General features: G+C 33.4%; 1 protein-coding gene across 7 annotated transcripts in view; it reads left to right on the top strand.

The window, feature by feature from the left end:
• The window catches only part of ntm (neurotrimin), a 438,362-nt gene that overhangs the window by 398,992 nt on the left and 21,465 nt on the right, over nt 1–17,905 (top strand). For all 7 annotated transcript variants that reach the window (XM_073829597.1, XM_073829596.1, XM_073829595.1 and 4 more), the window contains one exon: nt 12,822–12,947. In XM_073829597.1, the coding sequence (XP_073685698.1) occupies nt 12,822–12,947 (126 nt within the window). The remainder of the gene's footprint in view (nt 1–12,821; nt 12,948–17,905) is intronic.

The raw sequence follows: 17,905 nt of genomic DNA, 5'->3' as shown, positions 1-17,905 counted from the left end.
ATTTATTTTTTAAATGTCTCTCTATAAATAGTTTTTCAAAGTTTTTTACATTTTTAGTTTGTAATTTATTTTAGTACTATTAAACAAGTACAATTAAAATGTGTATCTGATAACAACAGTTTGCATTTTTTAAATATATTTTATTTTAAGTATAATGAAGATGTTTTTAATAGTTTAGTTTTAGTTAACAATAACAACCCTAGTGTGTGTCATGTATTTTCTAAGAATATTGCATTGTGTACTGAGAATATTTTCACCTCTTATGACAAACTGATTGTGATGTTCCTCATTTGTAAGTCGCTTAGGATGAAAACATCCACTAAATGAATTAATATACATGTAAATCACAGCATTAGCATATAGTAGCAACACCTCTATTGAAATCAAATATACTGTGTAACGCAGTATTTTTGTTCATGCTGCCTATGTAGAGCTTTCCAAATCAGTCACTTATGTGGTTTCCCCTCTTAGGGTGCTGGCTTAGTATGCACCTGCCTATTTTGGCAGTATTGCAGCAAGGCAACTCTGTAGGTTTTGGAACAGAGCTCTGCCACTGCTGGTCTTTAGGTTCTTGTGACAGCAACAAAATGCAGATTGATTTCCTCTTCCCCAAACTCATCCTGCTTATCAAACAGAGTGCCGACACTGACATGTTTATTTCGCCACAGAAGACAAAAACGATATGTGGTTTTACTGTAATATGACACATGTCTCCATGACTGTATGACAAGAATGAAGCGATAGCATACTGGAAGTACATTTTCAGCTGGTAGATGTCTTATCAGCAAATTCCCCTTGCAGATTCACTGGCTCTATGTAATTTAGTTCCTTAGCCATATGTGTCCACTGGCATGGAGTTGAGCAGGCATTTTCAATTCGTTCTCCATGGGAGATGAGCGACAGGCTCACGTGGAGGATTGACAGCGCAGCAACCAGTGAGAGCGTCAAGAAGTTGAGAAATGTTCAGCTTTATTCAAATGAGAAAAGAAACACAGAGGGTGGCAGCCAGTCCTTGTGAGGTGAAGTCAGTCTGTCATAAGAGTTTCTGGTGTATTCAGTGCACATTGTTGCTATATTGAATTCAGATTTTGAAAAATCATTGTGGCTTGGTTATCAGAAGTTTCAGATTTGCTCTGTACTTTCGGTCTGAGCTGTAATTGTGCATAAATATAATGATGTTATTGACCGTATTTTGAAAGCAATCACTGACCATACTGAAGGCATGAACGCTGCTGTGCGTTTTCCAGACACACCTCCAAAGCTGCAGACCACTAACGTTTTAAGCAGTATTGAGCGGGTTTCTTCCGCACCAGTGGACGCTTGGGGTAAGAGTTCATCTGGCTGGAACGAGCCTATTTGTTATCCATTGTGTTGACTCGTAAATATCACCAACTTATTGGCTCCTAACCAGTCAAATGTGACCAAAAATAATCACATACACATAGTTCAAAATTAAACATTTGATGAGCTAGACATAATCTTAACATAAACACTTTATTGTATTGATCTCATTCATAATGTATATAGTATATGTGTATGTGTGTGTGTAATTTTAGTGTCATTGAGATGCTATTAGGGCCATTCTACAGAATTGGTTCAGAGCCAGAGTTAGTGAACATCTTGTGTATGTATGCAAATGTATAATATCCAAGGTACACATTTCTAGTAATTGTGGAGTTAATTCTCATATTGTATTTTCAAAACGTTTTGGAAGATTTCTCCTCTTCCCAATATTGTCAGTACCGAAACACAATTATATCAAATTTAATAAGAAGGGTTATATTGACCTATTAAGATTTTGTTTATATACCTTGTAAATATATTTTTTGCTATGTTATTAACAAGTTTTCACAGGTAAATCAATAACAATTTTAACAATATTTCAAGTGTAGTTTATGAGATTTGTTGTATTTTCTGTCCAATCTTTCTTTGTAAAAGGCATGAAGTTGATCATACTGGTTTCAAAGAGAAGGATTCATTAGTTGCAATATACATTGAACCAAACACTGTCGTAACACCTTAGTTGATAATTGAATGCATTTTATTTTTAACAAAACATCCCATATTTCAGTAGTAACTGCACATTTTCGGTTGTGACAGTAATGTTTTGGTAGCGACCACATCACATTACAAAATTTTAACTCACATACTAAAACACTACTAAAACATACTAAAATACCAAAAATTGTGTATAGCTGTACTCAAATTTTGCTTATTTCCCCCAAATAAACGATTATGTGTTCCTTTTTGTCACTAACGAAACAATGGTGACATGTTTCAGTCGTGACTGTTACAGTAGTGACAATTTTTTGGAATAACACCCAAAACAACAAAGATGTCACTACCAAAACAAGCATGTCATGTTTCAGTTGTGACTGTTGCGGTTAGATGTTAGATACTTTAGAGCCTATGTCTCAAAGATGGTAATCAGCACATGATTAGCTAGCACAGTTCTGAACAGATGTACACACAAAATGACATATATTTTAAGGAATAACACCCAAAAAAAAAAACATGTTTCAGTCGTGACTGTTACAGTAGTGACAATTTTTTGGAATAACACCCAAAACAACAAAGATGTCACTACCAAAACAAGCATGTCATGTTTCAGTTGTGACTGTTGCGGTTAGATGTTAGATACTTTAGAGCCTATGTCTCAAAGATGGTAATCAGCACATGATTAGCTAGCACAGTTCTGAACAGATGTACACACAAAATGACATATATTTTAAGGAATAACACCCAAAAAAAAACATGTTTCAGTCGTGACTGTTACAGTAGTGACAATTTTAGATACTTTTGAGCCCAGCTTAAAGATGCTAATCAGCACATTGTTAGCTAGCACAGTTCTGAACAGATGCACACACAAAAATGACATACATTTTAAGGAATAACTCTCAAAAAAGTGTGCTTAATTGCAGAAAATATGTGTTTGTGAGTGACGCTCCTTAAAGTTACACACAAATCTTCAGACTTTTGAACACATTTACCTCAAAATGATCTACTCACCATGTAGCTATGAGAGAAAGTGACACATAAATATTTCCTGATCATAAATGTAGGGGTGTAATTAAAATCAATCTCAGCCAATGTACTAAAACATATTTTTAGTAGTGACATGAAAATGTGGGACAACATGAAGTTTCATGATTTACAAAGAAAATATAAACTATATATATTTTTTGAACTTCACTTTTAAAAAAAAAAATCTAAAATATATTAAAAAATGGAATAAAATACAATAATTATGTCAATATCATTTTCATAAGTTGAAATTTACAAGTTAATGTTCGGGACAGCCACCTCGCAATTGAAAGTACCCAATAATTTTTTTGATTTGTATATATATTAAGCTTACTGATATTTTAAATATTATTGTAGGTTTTAATGATTAATTGAAGGATCTTAGTAAACATTTAAGATTTGAATACTGTAGAATGGCCTGTTATAGTTATAGTTTTTTCTATTAGTTAAAAGTTTAGTCATTTTGTGTGTTTTTGTCATTTTTATTAGCTATTGCTATTTTTATTTTTTATTTTATTTTAATATTAATTATAAATATTATTGTTAATAAAATTACTATTGTTATTATTATTATGTTGTTGTTGTTTTGGTTAACTATAATAACCTTGGTGTCTCTATATACACATAGTTTTAATTAGCGTTGATGCGTTTGTAAGTAAATAAAAAGCCCCTTAATGGAAAATAGAATTATGGCTAGGATAAATGTCAGTCCTTTTATTATTTCATTCTTTTATCATCCAAAATAATTAGTGGTGATTTTATGATGAGTGGAATAATCTTAACCATATTAATGGTGCTCTGGATTGCTGCTGATCATCATAATGAAGTGCTCATTACTGGATTGTTGAAAAAAATTACCGTTGATCTGGTCTGCCAGATTTTTGCCCCTTCGAGCCAAAACTTAAATATTTGAATCACATGCTATTCTTATATGTGTCTTTTGTTTTTATAGTGTTTGTGGTTTTATTTTGCTAGCGAGATCATATTTATATGATCATCCATATCACGCCTTACGGAGGATTCCCACGTCTCAGCTAGGGAAGCTGAGGTCAAATCTTGGGAATAGACTGCGATATGCCAAGTTATTTCTATTCAATTGCTCCTCCTGTCAACTGAAGATCCCTTTGAAGCTCAGAAATCCGGCATTAAAAGTAAGAGGATGGTACGACTCTATTAAAATGCAATTTAACATGCTTTACCTCATACGGAGGCTGGAGAATCCAATCTGGCGGGACAGGCACACACACACACATCCGCAAACGACCACATTCCTTTACTGATTGTGTGCGAGTCTGTGTAATATAAAGGAAGAACAGTCATTGTAAGCCCTTTATTGGCTTTGAAAATGGCTTTGAGTTGCATTCCGGCCATCCATATCAGAAATATGGCTCACAAAGATACACGCTATCGTTCCAAGACACAAGTCATAAACGCAGTGATAGAATCATTCCTCACTCTGACTGTCATTGTCACACGGAGGGTCATGGTGTCGTTGTAAACAGTTCTCTTATTAACTTTCATATGGTTCCTTTGGTGACTGTTACAGTTTGTCGATAAACAGAGATTGTGCGCTGTGGTTTTTGCTGGGAACTGCAGTTAAAGAGCTGTGTGGAGGCTCTAAATAGTACGCAGGGCTTTTTATGCTCTTCTTTTTTCAGGATGACTTTATGTTTTCCATATTTAGAACAGTGAGCAAAACACATTTAACATTCTAGGCTGCAGATAATCAAACGCACCGCTCTTGCTGCTGCCTGAAGATTTAGCATTTAGCATTTAGATGAAGTTTTTAGCATTTTATTTTTGTCCTGCATTATGCAAGTAATGAATTTCTCATAAAGTCTTATAAAGTGCGCACATTCAGCAATTATGATTTCTCTTAGAAATATAATTAAAATAAGCTGTCAGTCCTTTAAAATATTGAATCACAGTTAATCTCATAATAGTTTTGTAGTTATTGTGTTAATGCATTCAGTTCCATTTAAAGGAAAGAAAAGTGAATATAATTATTAAGTTTAAATATTGTATTTCTCAATGTGAATCTGCAATAATTAAACATTCCCTCCACCTCTCTGTTTAAAAGTTTGGGGTTGGTAAGGTTTTTAAATTCTTTTGAAGTAAGGTTTTTAACCAAAGCTGATCAAAAATACAGAAAAAAAGTAATTTTGTGATATATTATTACAATTTAAAATAGCTGTTTTCAATTTTAATACATTTTAAAATGTAATTTATTTCTGTGATGGCAAAACTGAATTTTCAGCATCATTACTCCAGTCTTCATTGTCACGAGATTCTTCGGAAATCATTCTAATTTTACTAATTTGCTGCTCAAGAAACATTTCTTCTCATTATCAATGTTGAAAAGAGTTTTAGAGAGCCATTTTAATAATATGTTCGAAAACAGCATTTATTTGCGATAGAAATAGTAGTATTATACACATTTTTAATGTCACTTTTGATTAATGCAATGCATACTTGCTAAAAATTAAATTGTGAATCATAGTGTATGTTATGTATATTAAGATGTTGTTGCTGTTGGTCTGCAATAGTATTAATTTTGTCAGCCGTTTTTAATTTAGTCTTAGTCCTGTGTCAAATGAACTTTATAGTTATTGTCATATTTAGTCAACTTTTAGTCAACAGTCCTGTTTTTGTTCAGTCAAGTTTTAGTCGACTAATTGTTGGGGCTGTCAAACAATTAATTGCAATTAATTGCATACGTGTGTACTGTGTATATTTATTATGTATGTATAAATACGCACACATACATGTATATATTAAGGAAACATATGTTAGATTTATATATACAATATTTGTATTTATATAGAATTTAAATTATATATATAAGTATAAATATATATACCCTGGACCACAAAACCATAATGGTCAATTTTTTGAAATTGAGATTTATACATCATCTGAATGCTAAATAAATAAGATTTGGCCGAGATAAAACTATTTGAAAATCTGGAATCTGAGGGTGCAAAAGAATCAAAATATTAAGAAAATCGCCTTCACAGTTGTCCAAATGAAGTTTATATATTTACGGTAGGAAATTTACAAAATATCTTAATGGAATATGATCTTTACTTAATGTCCTAATGATTTTTGGCATAAAAGAATAATTGATAAGGTTCACCCATACAGTGTATTTTTGGCTATTGCTACAAAAATAACTGTGTTCCAGGGTCATATTATATATATATATATATATATATATATATATATATATATATATATATATATATATATACAGTCAAGCCTGAAATTATTCATACCCCTGGCAATTCTGACTTAAAGTTACTTTGATTCAACCAGCAAGTTTTTTTTTTTTTGTTTTTTTTTGACCGGAAATGACACAGGCTTCTCCCAAAAGGTAATAAGACAATGTACAAGAGGCATAATTGTAGAAAAAAATATTTCTCATCTCCTATTTACGTTTGAACAAAAAGTGGCATGTCCAAAATTATTCATACCCTTTGCAAACTGTCACAGTCTATGGGAAAGTCCAAAGTTCTATACCATTCCAAATAGTCCAAGCTGTTCTAAAGCATCCTAATTACCCTGATTCATTGGGAACAGCTGTTTTAATCAACTCAACAGGTGAAAAATAGAAGTTCTCTGCTGTTGGTTTGTGGACAGTCATGGCTGAGGCAAAGGAGCTCACTGAGGACCTGCGGCTGCGCATTGTGGCTGCTCACAAGTCAGGAAAGGGCTATAAGACCATATCTAAATGTTTTAAAGTTCCAGTGGTTACAGTGCAAAGTATTATTAAAAATACAAGACGTTCCGCACTGTGAAAAATTTCAGAGGATGTGGTCGGAAGCCAAAAGTGACACCTGTGCTGGCCAGGAGGATAGTAAGAGAGGTAAAAAAAGAATCCAAGGATCACCACCAAGGCCATCCTGATGAATCTGGGCTCTGCTGGTGGCAACATCTCAAGGCAGACAGTCCAACGGACACTGCACACCGCTGGGTTCCATGGACGCAGACCAAGGAGGACACCACTTCTCCAGATAAGGCACACAAAAGCCCGCTTGGCCTTTGCAAATACTCATCTGGACAAAGAAGAAGACTTCTGATTCAAAAATTTAATTGTTTGGCCACAATGATGTAGCCTTCATTTGGCGTAAAAAAGGAGAAGACTTCAACCCTAAGAACACCATCCCCACTGTCAAACATGGTGATGGGAACCTAATGTTTTGGGGGTGTTTTTCAGCCGGTGGACCAGGGAACCTAATCACAGTAAACGGCACCATGAAAAAGGAGCAATACATCAAAATTCTCAACAACAACATCAGGCAGTCTGCAGAGAAATTTGGCCTTGGGCACCAGTGTACATTTCAGCATGACAACGACCCAAAACACACAGCAAAAGTGGTGAAGAAATGGTTAGCAAACAAAAACTAGGGAGCTAAAGATCAGGGTGATGGCAAGGAGACCCTCCAACCTGAAAGAGTTGGAGCTCATCGCTAAAGATGAATGGGCAGAAATACCAGTGGAGACATGCAAAAAGCTGGTCAGCAATTATAGGAAGCGTTTGATTGCTGTAATAGCCAATAAAGGCTTTTCTATTGATTATTGAGAAGGGTATGAATAATTTTGGACATGCCACTTTTTGTTCAAATGCAAAAGCTGAGAAATATTTTTTTCCACAATGATGCCTCTTTTACATCGTCTTATTATCTTTATTATCTTTTCTGTGTCATTTCTGGTCAAAAAAAAAACTTGCTGGTTGAATAAAAGTAACTTTAAGTCAGAATTTGCCAGGGGTATGAATAATTTCCAGGTTGACTGTACATGTATGTGTGAGTATTTATATATACATAATAAATGTACACAATACACACACACATATAGTATGTAAAGTATGTAAACATAAACTTTAATTTTGGATGCGATTAATCACAACTAATCGTTTGACAGCCCTAAATGTCACATTTTCGTCATTCTGTATAATGGTTAAACTGATTACATAAAGATTATTTTGCTCAAAATTATAATCACAATGACTGTTATCATTTGAGAAATGTATTTTTACATTTCATTAGAAGTAGTACACTTTTCACGTTTCACTTTTCAATAGACTGTTGACTCATACACATGGTTTATTTTACCTCATCTAGTGTATTGATTTATTACAGGCTATTTATTTTACAAATTAATATCAAAGACTTAGATCTACACTCTGTCTCGGGATTCGAGCTCTTGATATCTGGCAAAGGCAAACATGAAAGCTTGTCAACACAGCAGGGCGCGATATTTTGTCTCATCTTCTTTCGAACAGTTTTTGGTAAGGTTTTTATCTTTTGATTACATTTAGTCTTGTCTTTTATCATCAACAATATTGCATGATGATATAGTCACCGTTATTTTTTACTGACCTTATTGTCATCTCGTCATAGTCTTGTTTTCTAAAAAGGCTTGTCAACAAACAGGTTTCGTTCTCTGTCCTCTTCTATATTTCTACGAATTACCATGTTGAGCTTTGATAATTACATTTCACTATACAAAGTATAAAATTAACTTCTGCTCAGCATGATGTCTGGGTTTGATTTAGAAATAAACTGTGATATGTTTTTGGACTAAACCTTGCGTATGCCTGTGAATAGGTCAGATTTGCAGACAGACTGTGTTTTAAATATGTAGATTAGCTTTAAAGACAAGTGGCGTGGACCAAAAGCCACAGAATGCATGGGGTATTTGAGGACATATTTTTCTAAGAATCTTGAATTGTGTTGGTAACTCTGTGTGTGACAAACTGGAGAAAATTGTAAACTTGACCCAAATAATATATATATATATATATATATATATATATATATAAAAAAGAGAAAAAGATATGTTGCTCTCTGTCACATATAAAGAGGACGTACACTTAGACTGACGTTAAATGAATTATTTATAGCCGAGTGTCTCTGGAGGAACATGTCTTTAGTGACTAAAACAGGATAAAACCGTGGTACTGCCTGGCTTTGTTGGTACCAGCTCAGACGGTGACGGCAACCTTTGTTGAGTTGTCTAAGCTTTGAAATGCAAAACCAAACCTCTTGACAGAGTACACGTGTCAAAATAACATCTGTATTCAATAGCAGAACACAACGTGTCAAACGACACTGGTATTTTTCTGATCATACCATCAGTGCCACCTGTTATTACATTTACTGAGAACATCACTTTTGAGTGGCTAATGATAACGCTAATTGTTTAAAGCAGCGTGCTCAGACACTGTGTTTTGTTTTGTGAGGTTTCACAGAAAGAGATATCACGCATACGCTGCCTGAAGGCATTTATTGAATTAATTTTCAACAGAAGCATTTCTGCTACAGCTCGTTTTGGATCTTCATTTACAGTGGAGGGAATTAGTTAATGGCCTCTAAAGGACTTTATTCTACCGTTACGGCAGTCAAGTCAAACATATTTTGCAGGCCATCATCGAGGCAAAAGTGCAGGATGCTCTCTGGAGATTGGAGATATTATACCGAACTGACCTTTCACTTAACTGACCTTTATGTTGCAGGACAATTTTTATAATATGAGTCGTGGTTTTGTGAGGAAAGGCTTGTAAAGGTATTGGAGGGATTCGTGGTTCTGTACTCGAAATAGTATGTGTGAATCCTCAGGGTGCCTGTGCCGAAAACAACAGCTCAACAATCTTGTTTCCTCCAAGATCCCTGAAACAAACTGGATTTCACGTCATGCGAATATACATATTAATGTCTTCTTCAAGGTTGTTTTTAATAAAAGGGAGGAAAAGGGCTGCCCACACTACTGTTTTGGCTTTGGTTTTAAAAAGATCACAAATACAGTATAAAAGGTAATTTTGTCAAATGTGACCCTGGTCCACAAAACCAGTCATAAGTAGCACAGGTATATTTGTAGCAAATAGCCAGAAATACATTGCATGGGTCAAACTTAATGATTTTTCTTTTATACCAAAAAAACATTAGTATATTAAGTAAAAATTGTGGTCCATGAAGATATTTGTAAATTCCCTACTGTAAATATATCAAAACTTAATTTTTTAATAATAATATGCATTGCTAAGAACTTAATTTGGACAACTTTAAAGGCGATTTTCTCAATATTTAAATTTTTATATTAATATTTTAATCAGTCTGCAGTGTCACATGATCCTTCAGAAATAATTATAATATTCTGATTTGGTGCTCAAGAAACATTCTTATTATCGATGTTAAAAACGGTTGTGCTGCTTAATATTTTTTTTTTTGTGGAAATGGTTATGTATTTTATAGGATTCTCTGATGAAAATAAAGTTTAAAAGATCAGCATTTATGTCAAGTTGAAATGTTTTGTAACATTATAAATGTGTTTACTGTTACCTTTGATCAATTTACTCACTGAATAAAATTATACGTTTCTTAAAAAAATTAAATAAATTATAAAATAACAAAATAAAATGAATTAAATAAAATTTATTAAATAAAATGATTAATTTCTTAAAAATATACAATAAAATAATAAAATAAATAACAAAATTAAATAAATTTTAAAAATTAAATAACAAATAAAAAATTAAATATAAATTAAAAAAATTAAATATAAAATAAAATAGAGTAAAGAAATTAAATTATTAAAATAAAATAAAATAAATAGTGGTCCTAAAATAAATAAAAATGAAGAAATTAAATTAAATTAAATTAATACAATAAAATGATTCATTTCTTTAAAAAATAAATAACAAAATTAAATAAAAAATAAAAAACAAATAAAACAAATAAAAGTATTATATAATTATTATATAATTTTATACAATTAAATTATAAAAAAAAAATAGTGGTCCTAAAATAACATAAAAATAAAATAAATAAAAATGAAGAAATTAAATTAAATTAATAAAATGAAATGGATAATTTAAAAAAATATGTAAAATGAACTAATAAAATGAATAACAAAATTTGATAAAATAAAAAAATGAAACACAAATAAAACAAATAAAATAAAATACAATAGAGTAAAGAAATTAAATTATTAAAATAAAAAAAAAATAAAAAACAGTGGTCCTAAAATTAAAGTAATTTAATTTAATTTATTTTATTTTAATAATTTATTCCAAGTGCAAAAACAATGTTTGTGAATATGTTAAATATTGTAATCCAGCTGTTTGTAATTGTTTTCAATTTATATTTCAATATGAATTATGGTGTATTCTCTTTTTTACACTTTGTATAGTAATTAATCAAAATGCATCAAATTTAATGCATTCACCCTAATTAAGATGTTCATTGAAAAATCCATTGTTTTTGTGACCAAATATATATTTGAATTGCATCGATTGATGCATGTTTAAAAGTATGTTCCTTAAGTAGCTTCAGTGCAGTTAGCTACAAACTAATAACAAAAAAGCTAAAGCATTGCGAAGATAATGTGAACCTAATATCTTTGTAAATATATAACTCAGAAATTTTCAGTAGCTTGACTTCGGTTTACTACTATAAACAGCAATAGCATGTAGCTCAGCATACTTCCTTTTAAAGTAGTTTCCTCAACACTTTTCTAACACCCAAAAAACATTTGATTGTTTGCAAGAACATATTCTCTGTGAGTGTTGTACAAAATGTTTAACACTCCTTTTGAAAAGTAGGCCATAATTTGCTCTCCTGAAGTGAGGATGTCGACACCCTTTACCGCTATTCCCTGCAGGGTAACTAAATAAGGTATTTGTAACATCTTTAGTTTTGCTGAGTTGTAGACTTTTTGAGATCTGCAAGGCCCTCATAAAGGTCTGAATTGTGGCTGGCTCTGCAGTCTGTTTAAATTGTGTTCAAACTGCAAAGGCAATCAATAAATCAACCTTGTGAAATGTGTCTAGTTTGCAATTTTTCAGACCCAAATAGAAATAGTACCTAGGAAATATGTTACAGTTTTTTCCTGTAATATTTATTTGAAGTTTTCCAAACCAAGTCCAAATCATATCAAGCACAAAACGACACAGAAACATCTTTTTGAAGAGAGGTAACTGATTGAGAATTATCTATCTATCTATCTATCTATCTATCTATCTATCTATCTATCTATCTATCTATCTATCTATCTATCTATCTATCTATCTATCTATCTATCTATCTATCTATCTATCTATCTATCTATCTATCTATCTTATTTAGTACTGACCTGAGTAAGGTATTACAAAAAATGTTTACATACAGTCTTCAAGAGAAAATAATAGTCAGATTTATTAAAAAAATGGCCCTGTTCAAAAGTTTACATGCACTTGAATCCTAATACTGTGTTGTTACCTTAATGACAGCTGTTTTTTTGTTTTATTTTGTTTAGTTAGACAGTTAAACTGCCTGCTGTTCTTCAGTAAAATCCTTCAGGTCCCACAGATTCTTTGTTTTTTCAGCATTTTTTGTGTATTTTAACCCTTTCCAACAAAGACTGTATGATTTTGAGATGCATCTTTTCACACTGAGGGACAACTGAAGGACTCATATGCAGCTATTACAGAAGGTTCAAACGCTCACCGATGCTCCAGAAGGAAAAATGATGCATTTAGAGCCAAGGGTGAAAACTTTTGAACGGAATGAGGATGTGTGAATTTTTCTTATTTTGCCTAAATATCTTTTTTTTTTCATTGAGTACTACCCTTCAGAAGCTACAGAAGATACTTACATGATCCCCAGAAGACAAAATAGGTTAAATTTACCCTGATCTTCAGATTCAAAAAGTTTTCACCCCCCAGCTCTTAATGCATCATGTTTCCTTCTGCATCAGTGATCTTACTGATTTTCACTGATATATTTGAGATATTAACATGTTTGTTTTGTTTTTTGCAGTTCCTCCAAAGATCGTGAACTTGTCAAAGGACCTTGTGGTGAATGAAGGCTCCAATGTGACTTTAATGTGCCTGGCCAATGGAAAACCAGAGCCCGCCATCACCTGGAGGATGCTATCACCTTCAGGTAAGATGCATATCATGCTTCTATTTGCAGAAAATATTTAACATAATCAATTAAAAGTCAGCAAATCTTTAGTCAATAGCTTTTGCTTTCAAAATGAAAACGCAGTCCTCAGTATCGGTCCAGTACTGCTGATGTATTTTCCCAATACAAAGAAGAGTGCACTTTTTCCCTTGATGATTTAGCAAAATACAGCATCCCACTGACATATTAAGCAGGGGTAAGATAATATATCAGGTGTCTTTTTCACTGAGAGCTGTGTGTGTGTGTGTGTGTGTGTGTGTGTGTGTGTATTTTGACTGTATGGATGTGTGTGTTTGTGTATGCAGCATACAAGCTGAGTGGTTCATTTTGCTTATCTTCAGGCCACATGAACAAATCAGCTCCATTTGGGCTTGTCTGCGCCTCTGTTCTGCCGTGCACCATTTCACTTAATCAGGGAAAAACTGCATTTTAATGCGCTATGATTCATGGGGTGCAATTGGACCGCTGTACCTGCTCATGCACCCCGCACACCCCCCATTTTCTTCTTTTGTGTTGTTACAAGGATCAGGTAATTGAAATGTTAATGTGACACAGAAGTGACTGCTCTAGGTTTTTTCCTTTTTCTTTTTTGGAGATAAGTGAAAGAGTTTCAAATGGGATTCCATTATGATATGGTACAGTTGTCTGCTAAGAGTTTCAACTGCTTTTAGCAATAGAAAATCAGCTGTCGGAGTCTTGTTGGACCACAGGATCGACTTGTTTTTTTCCACATAATTTGGCTGGTGGGCACAGTTGATAGACTTCCATTGTCAACAGATTTCAATCTTAAAGTATTAGTATATTTACTTAGCCCTATGTCATCCAAGATGTTCATGTCTTTCTTTATTCAGTCGAAAAGAAATTAAGGTTTTTGAGGAAAACATTTCAGAATTTTTCTCCATATGGTGGACTTCAATGGCAATCAACGGGTTGAAGGTCCAAATTGCAGTTTCAATGCAAAGGGCTCTAATTTATATGCTTTTTAACCACAAATGCTCATCTTGCACTAGCTCTACGATGACTCTACGATGACACACATTATGTAATCACGTTCGAAAGGTCATGCGTGGTTTGTTCTTTATCTGTATACTTTGGTTCAAAAGGTAGGGTAGGGCGAAAAACTCTCATTTACTCCTCCAACTTCAAAATTGTCTAACATCATTGTTTTACCTTTTTTTGTAAAGGGCGTTTGACTTTCTTTGCATATTCACTTTGTAAACACTGGGTTGGTACTTCTGCCTACGTCAAACGTGACCTTTCCAACATACATAATACATGAGGTCACGCTAGTGCAAGACAAGAATTTGTGGTTAAAAAGTATGTTTTTTTTTTTGTTTTTGTTTTTTAGAAAATGACCAATCGTTTTGCTAGTTAAGACCCTTATTCCTCAGCTGGGATCGTCTAGAGCCCTTTGAAGCTGCATTGAAACTGCAATTTGGACCTTCAACTTGTTGATTCCCATTGAAGTTCACTGTACGGAGAAAAGTCCTGAAATGTTTTTTCTCCAAAACCTTAATTTCTTTTCAATTGAAGAAAGAAAGACATGAACATCTTGGATGACATGGGGGTGAGTAAATTATCAGGAAATTTTTATTCTGGAAGTGAACTAATCCTTTAGAAATTATAGTTCAGTTTAAAATGTCATGGTTTTCTTACTCCTGTATGATTTTTTCTCCCGTGGAACATAAAATAAATTTTAAGAAATGTCTCAGTTTTTGTCAAATGTCAAATAAAACACACAGTTCTCAAAATGTCAATTGTGTGGAGTATCTTATCGGTTATGGCTTATAGTGAAGGTAAAAAGGTGGGTGAAAACCGGATATGTGGCAGTATACTACATCTATGCATTCGGTCTTAAAGGGACAGCAGCCTAATTAAATACCAGTCTGTGTCATTAATGTATTCAAACAGCACAAGATGTTAAATAAATGTATATATGTTAAATAAACCCGACTTTAGAAATGTTAGAAACAGTTACGTTAGAAACAGTGAATCTCTTAAAAAAAAAACTGGCTGTTGTTTTCCCACCCGTCCCTTATTCCACCATGAGAAATCTGGTCACCCTACCAAAGTTTGGACCCCACTGACTTTCATTGTATGGCCAAACTGTATTGAAGCATTCTTCAGAATATTGTCTTTTGTGTTCCATGGTAGAAAGTAAACCATGTTGGTTTAGAACCAGTCGATAAGGGGGGAATAAACTTTTTTGGGTAAGCAGTTTAAAGTTGACATAAATTGCCATTTGCAGTTTTACTTCCTTAAGGCCCAAAAATACTCACTGAGGAGATCTTTGTCATTCTTCGCTTAGGGGTAAAAATAAGTTTAATATACACAAACAGTGGTATACTGTTGAACATCCCAATGCTGCTCAGAGTGGCATTAGTTGAATATATAAATAAGTGCTGTGCGTTTTTCTCTTGAAAACAAAATGAACATACAACAAAAATGATAGTGGTGAGAAAATAGTATATAAAGCTGCAGTCTGTAACTTTTGGCACTCTAATGGTTAATAAACAATTAGAATAAACTAGTCTTGTGGAAGAACATTGTAGCCGGGGCTACTTCTTTCTGTTTATGTCTATGACAAATCAAGCAGGTACTGGGCTACTCCGCAGCGGTTCCCATTAGAACTAGTCTGAAATATCTGAAAAATATCCAGTTTGAAAAAAAAAAAAGTATTATAAGTGTACCGTAGTGATTCAGGATAAGCCAAAAACACGGTCTGGAAAATGGATTCATGATGTACTCTCTTATTATTTAAATTTTGTACATTTTGAACACAAAAAAGTTACAGACTGCAGCTTTAAAAAATATCTGTTCATAATAAAATATAGAACGTTCGCTTTGGCAAGCTATTTCAGACTTAAAATGAACTTTGATTTGGTCTGATTTTATTTGAAATTACATCACAGTGGTTCATTCTTTGATTTCACTTGAATAATATCTGGGCCTTTGATAGGAAATATATATAAAAACATTTAACAAGGAAAAAATCCTCTGAACTTTTTTTTATTTTATTCATAAAGATGTTTAGATATTGAAAAGTAAACATACCAGAATGGAGTTAGACCATATGCATATTTGCTAAAACAATGCCTTAATTGCTAATACAATAGTTTAAAGACTAAAGATTAGACAAACTTTTTTTTTTAATTGGAATGTGCACTGATGAATCATTTATAAGGCCAGGAAATGACATGAAGGAAGTAAATAGGGTTCATTTTAATTTTATGTTGACTCTAAAACTAAACAAAAGAAAACAGTTGTGGCTCAAACTAGTCTTTGAAATGGTGGGGTGTATTGGCGTTAGTAACATTACACCACTTATAACCATGTTTTTGCACCGTTTGATCAATTTAACACTTCATTGGCTCTCAGATCTGATTTGCTTTTGTAAAAGCGTGCCATAATCTTCAAAGAGCTGGCAACTAGGAATCTTGATGGGGCTGGAATCAGTCGGAAGCTATCCAAACGACGTGTGAAACTTAATTAAGACACAGACCCCCTTGCGATAAGATCTTAATATCTCGATAGCACCAGGATTTGTTGTCTTGTAGAGATTTGTTTCTTGTAAAAATTTGTATTAGACAGACAACAGAGCCTGTTGATGTCAAGCGCACCTGCTCCCTCGAGCATTCACCGTACTACAGTCATTTAGATTTACCGCAGCGTTTCCACATTGTTTCAATAAAGGGCTGAAATAAGTCTGCCAGTCACACTTAGTTCTGTAAGTACACATCTCCGACCTTTAAATGGCACTTCGCTCAAAGCCACACGGCTCTTTCACCGGACTCTCTATATAAACCCAGAGATGTCATGATGTTGCGGCGTATCTCCAGTCTCACATCACTCGCTTGTAAGTTTTCTCTAGATTACGATCATCCCGAGTCCTTACTTTATCTAGATCCTTATCTAAAGAGGGCAGCTAGGCCTGCTATCATCCATTCTCATTAAAGAAACATGCAACAGCAATGTTATTTGTGCTTTAATGACTTTCTAGAGTTCACCTTCATGTGTAGAACGCCGTAGTGAACACTAACAGCAACATATAACGATTATATCATGGAGAAAAGGTCGATGGATCATCTAATGTGGTTTCGATGGAATTTGTGGCAAAATGCATTTACTTAAAAAGCGCTGAAATGTGATTTTAAGGCCATTAGAGGCTAGTTTATGATTGGAAATTGCCATCATTTTGCAGGAAATGTAAAATGAGAGTGCTACACTTTCATGCATTTTCGGATTAGCCAAAATATTTAGTAAATGAACTCACTGGGGTCAGCGCATGTGTAGAACTTTGTTATTGACAGATGTTCCAGTTCTGTGGAAATGTGCAATTCTGCAAGCACAAATTCTGAGATTCTGTGTGGTTCTGGCTATTAGCAAACTGAATTATTGATCAAGCCCAAAGTCTACAACAACTAAGAACTGAAACTTAGTACATGGCCGGTTGTTTTTGCTGAAATCATGAATATTATAGTGAGCGCTTTTGTTTTGCTAGAACAGTATGTGCTTTTCCCAGAAACCTTTGCATAACCTTGCACTTCAGAGCATCTTTGATTTATGTTGTGTTTCAAGAAATCCCTTTTTTTATATGTATACTGTATTTGCAAACTATAAAAATACTTTTCAGTGATGCAATTATACTTTTCATTAGTTTTTTTTTTTGTATTTTCCAGTAAAAACATTTTAACATCCATAAATTACTCACCCTTGTGTCGTTCCAAACCCGTAAGACCTTCATCTTAAGAACACAAATTAAAATATTTTTGATGAAATCCGAGAGCTTTCTGACCCTGCATAGACAGCAACACAACTGACGCATTTAGGGCTGAAACGATTCTTTGAGTAACTTGAATACAAAAAATAATTGGCTTCGAGCCTTCATTTAGTCCATTTACTGTAACTACACATGGAACAATGTGTTTCCCCAGGGA

This window comes from Garra rufa, chromosome 23 (assembly GCF_049309525.1).
Source record: "Garra rufa chromosome 23, GarRuf1.0, whole genome shotgun sequence".
NCBI classification, from domain to species: Eukaryota; Metazoa; Chordata; class Actinopteri; order Cypriniformes; family Cyprinidae; genus Garra; species Garra rufa.
Note: the sequence above shows the minus strand (reverse complement) of the source record. Positions and strands in the feature narration are given on the sequence as shown.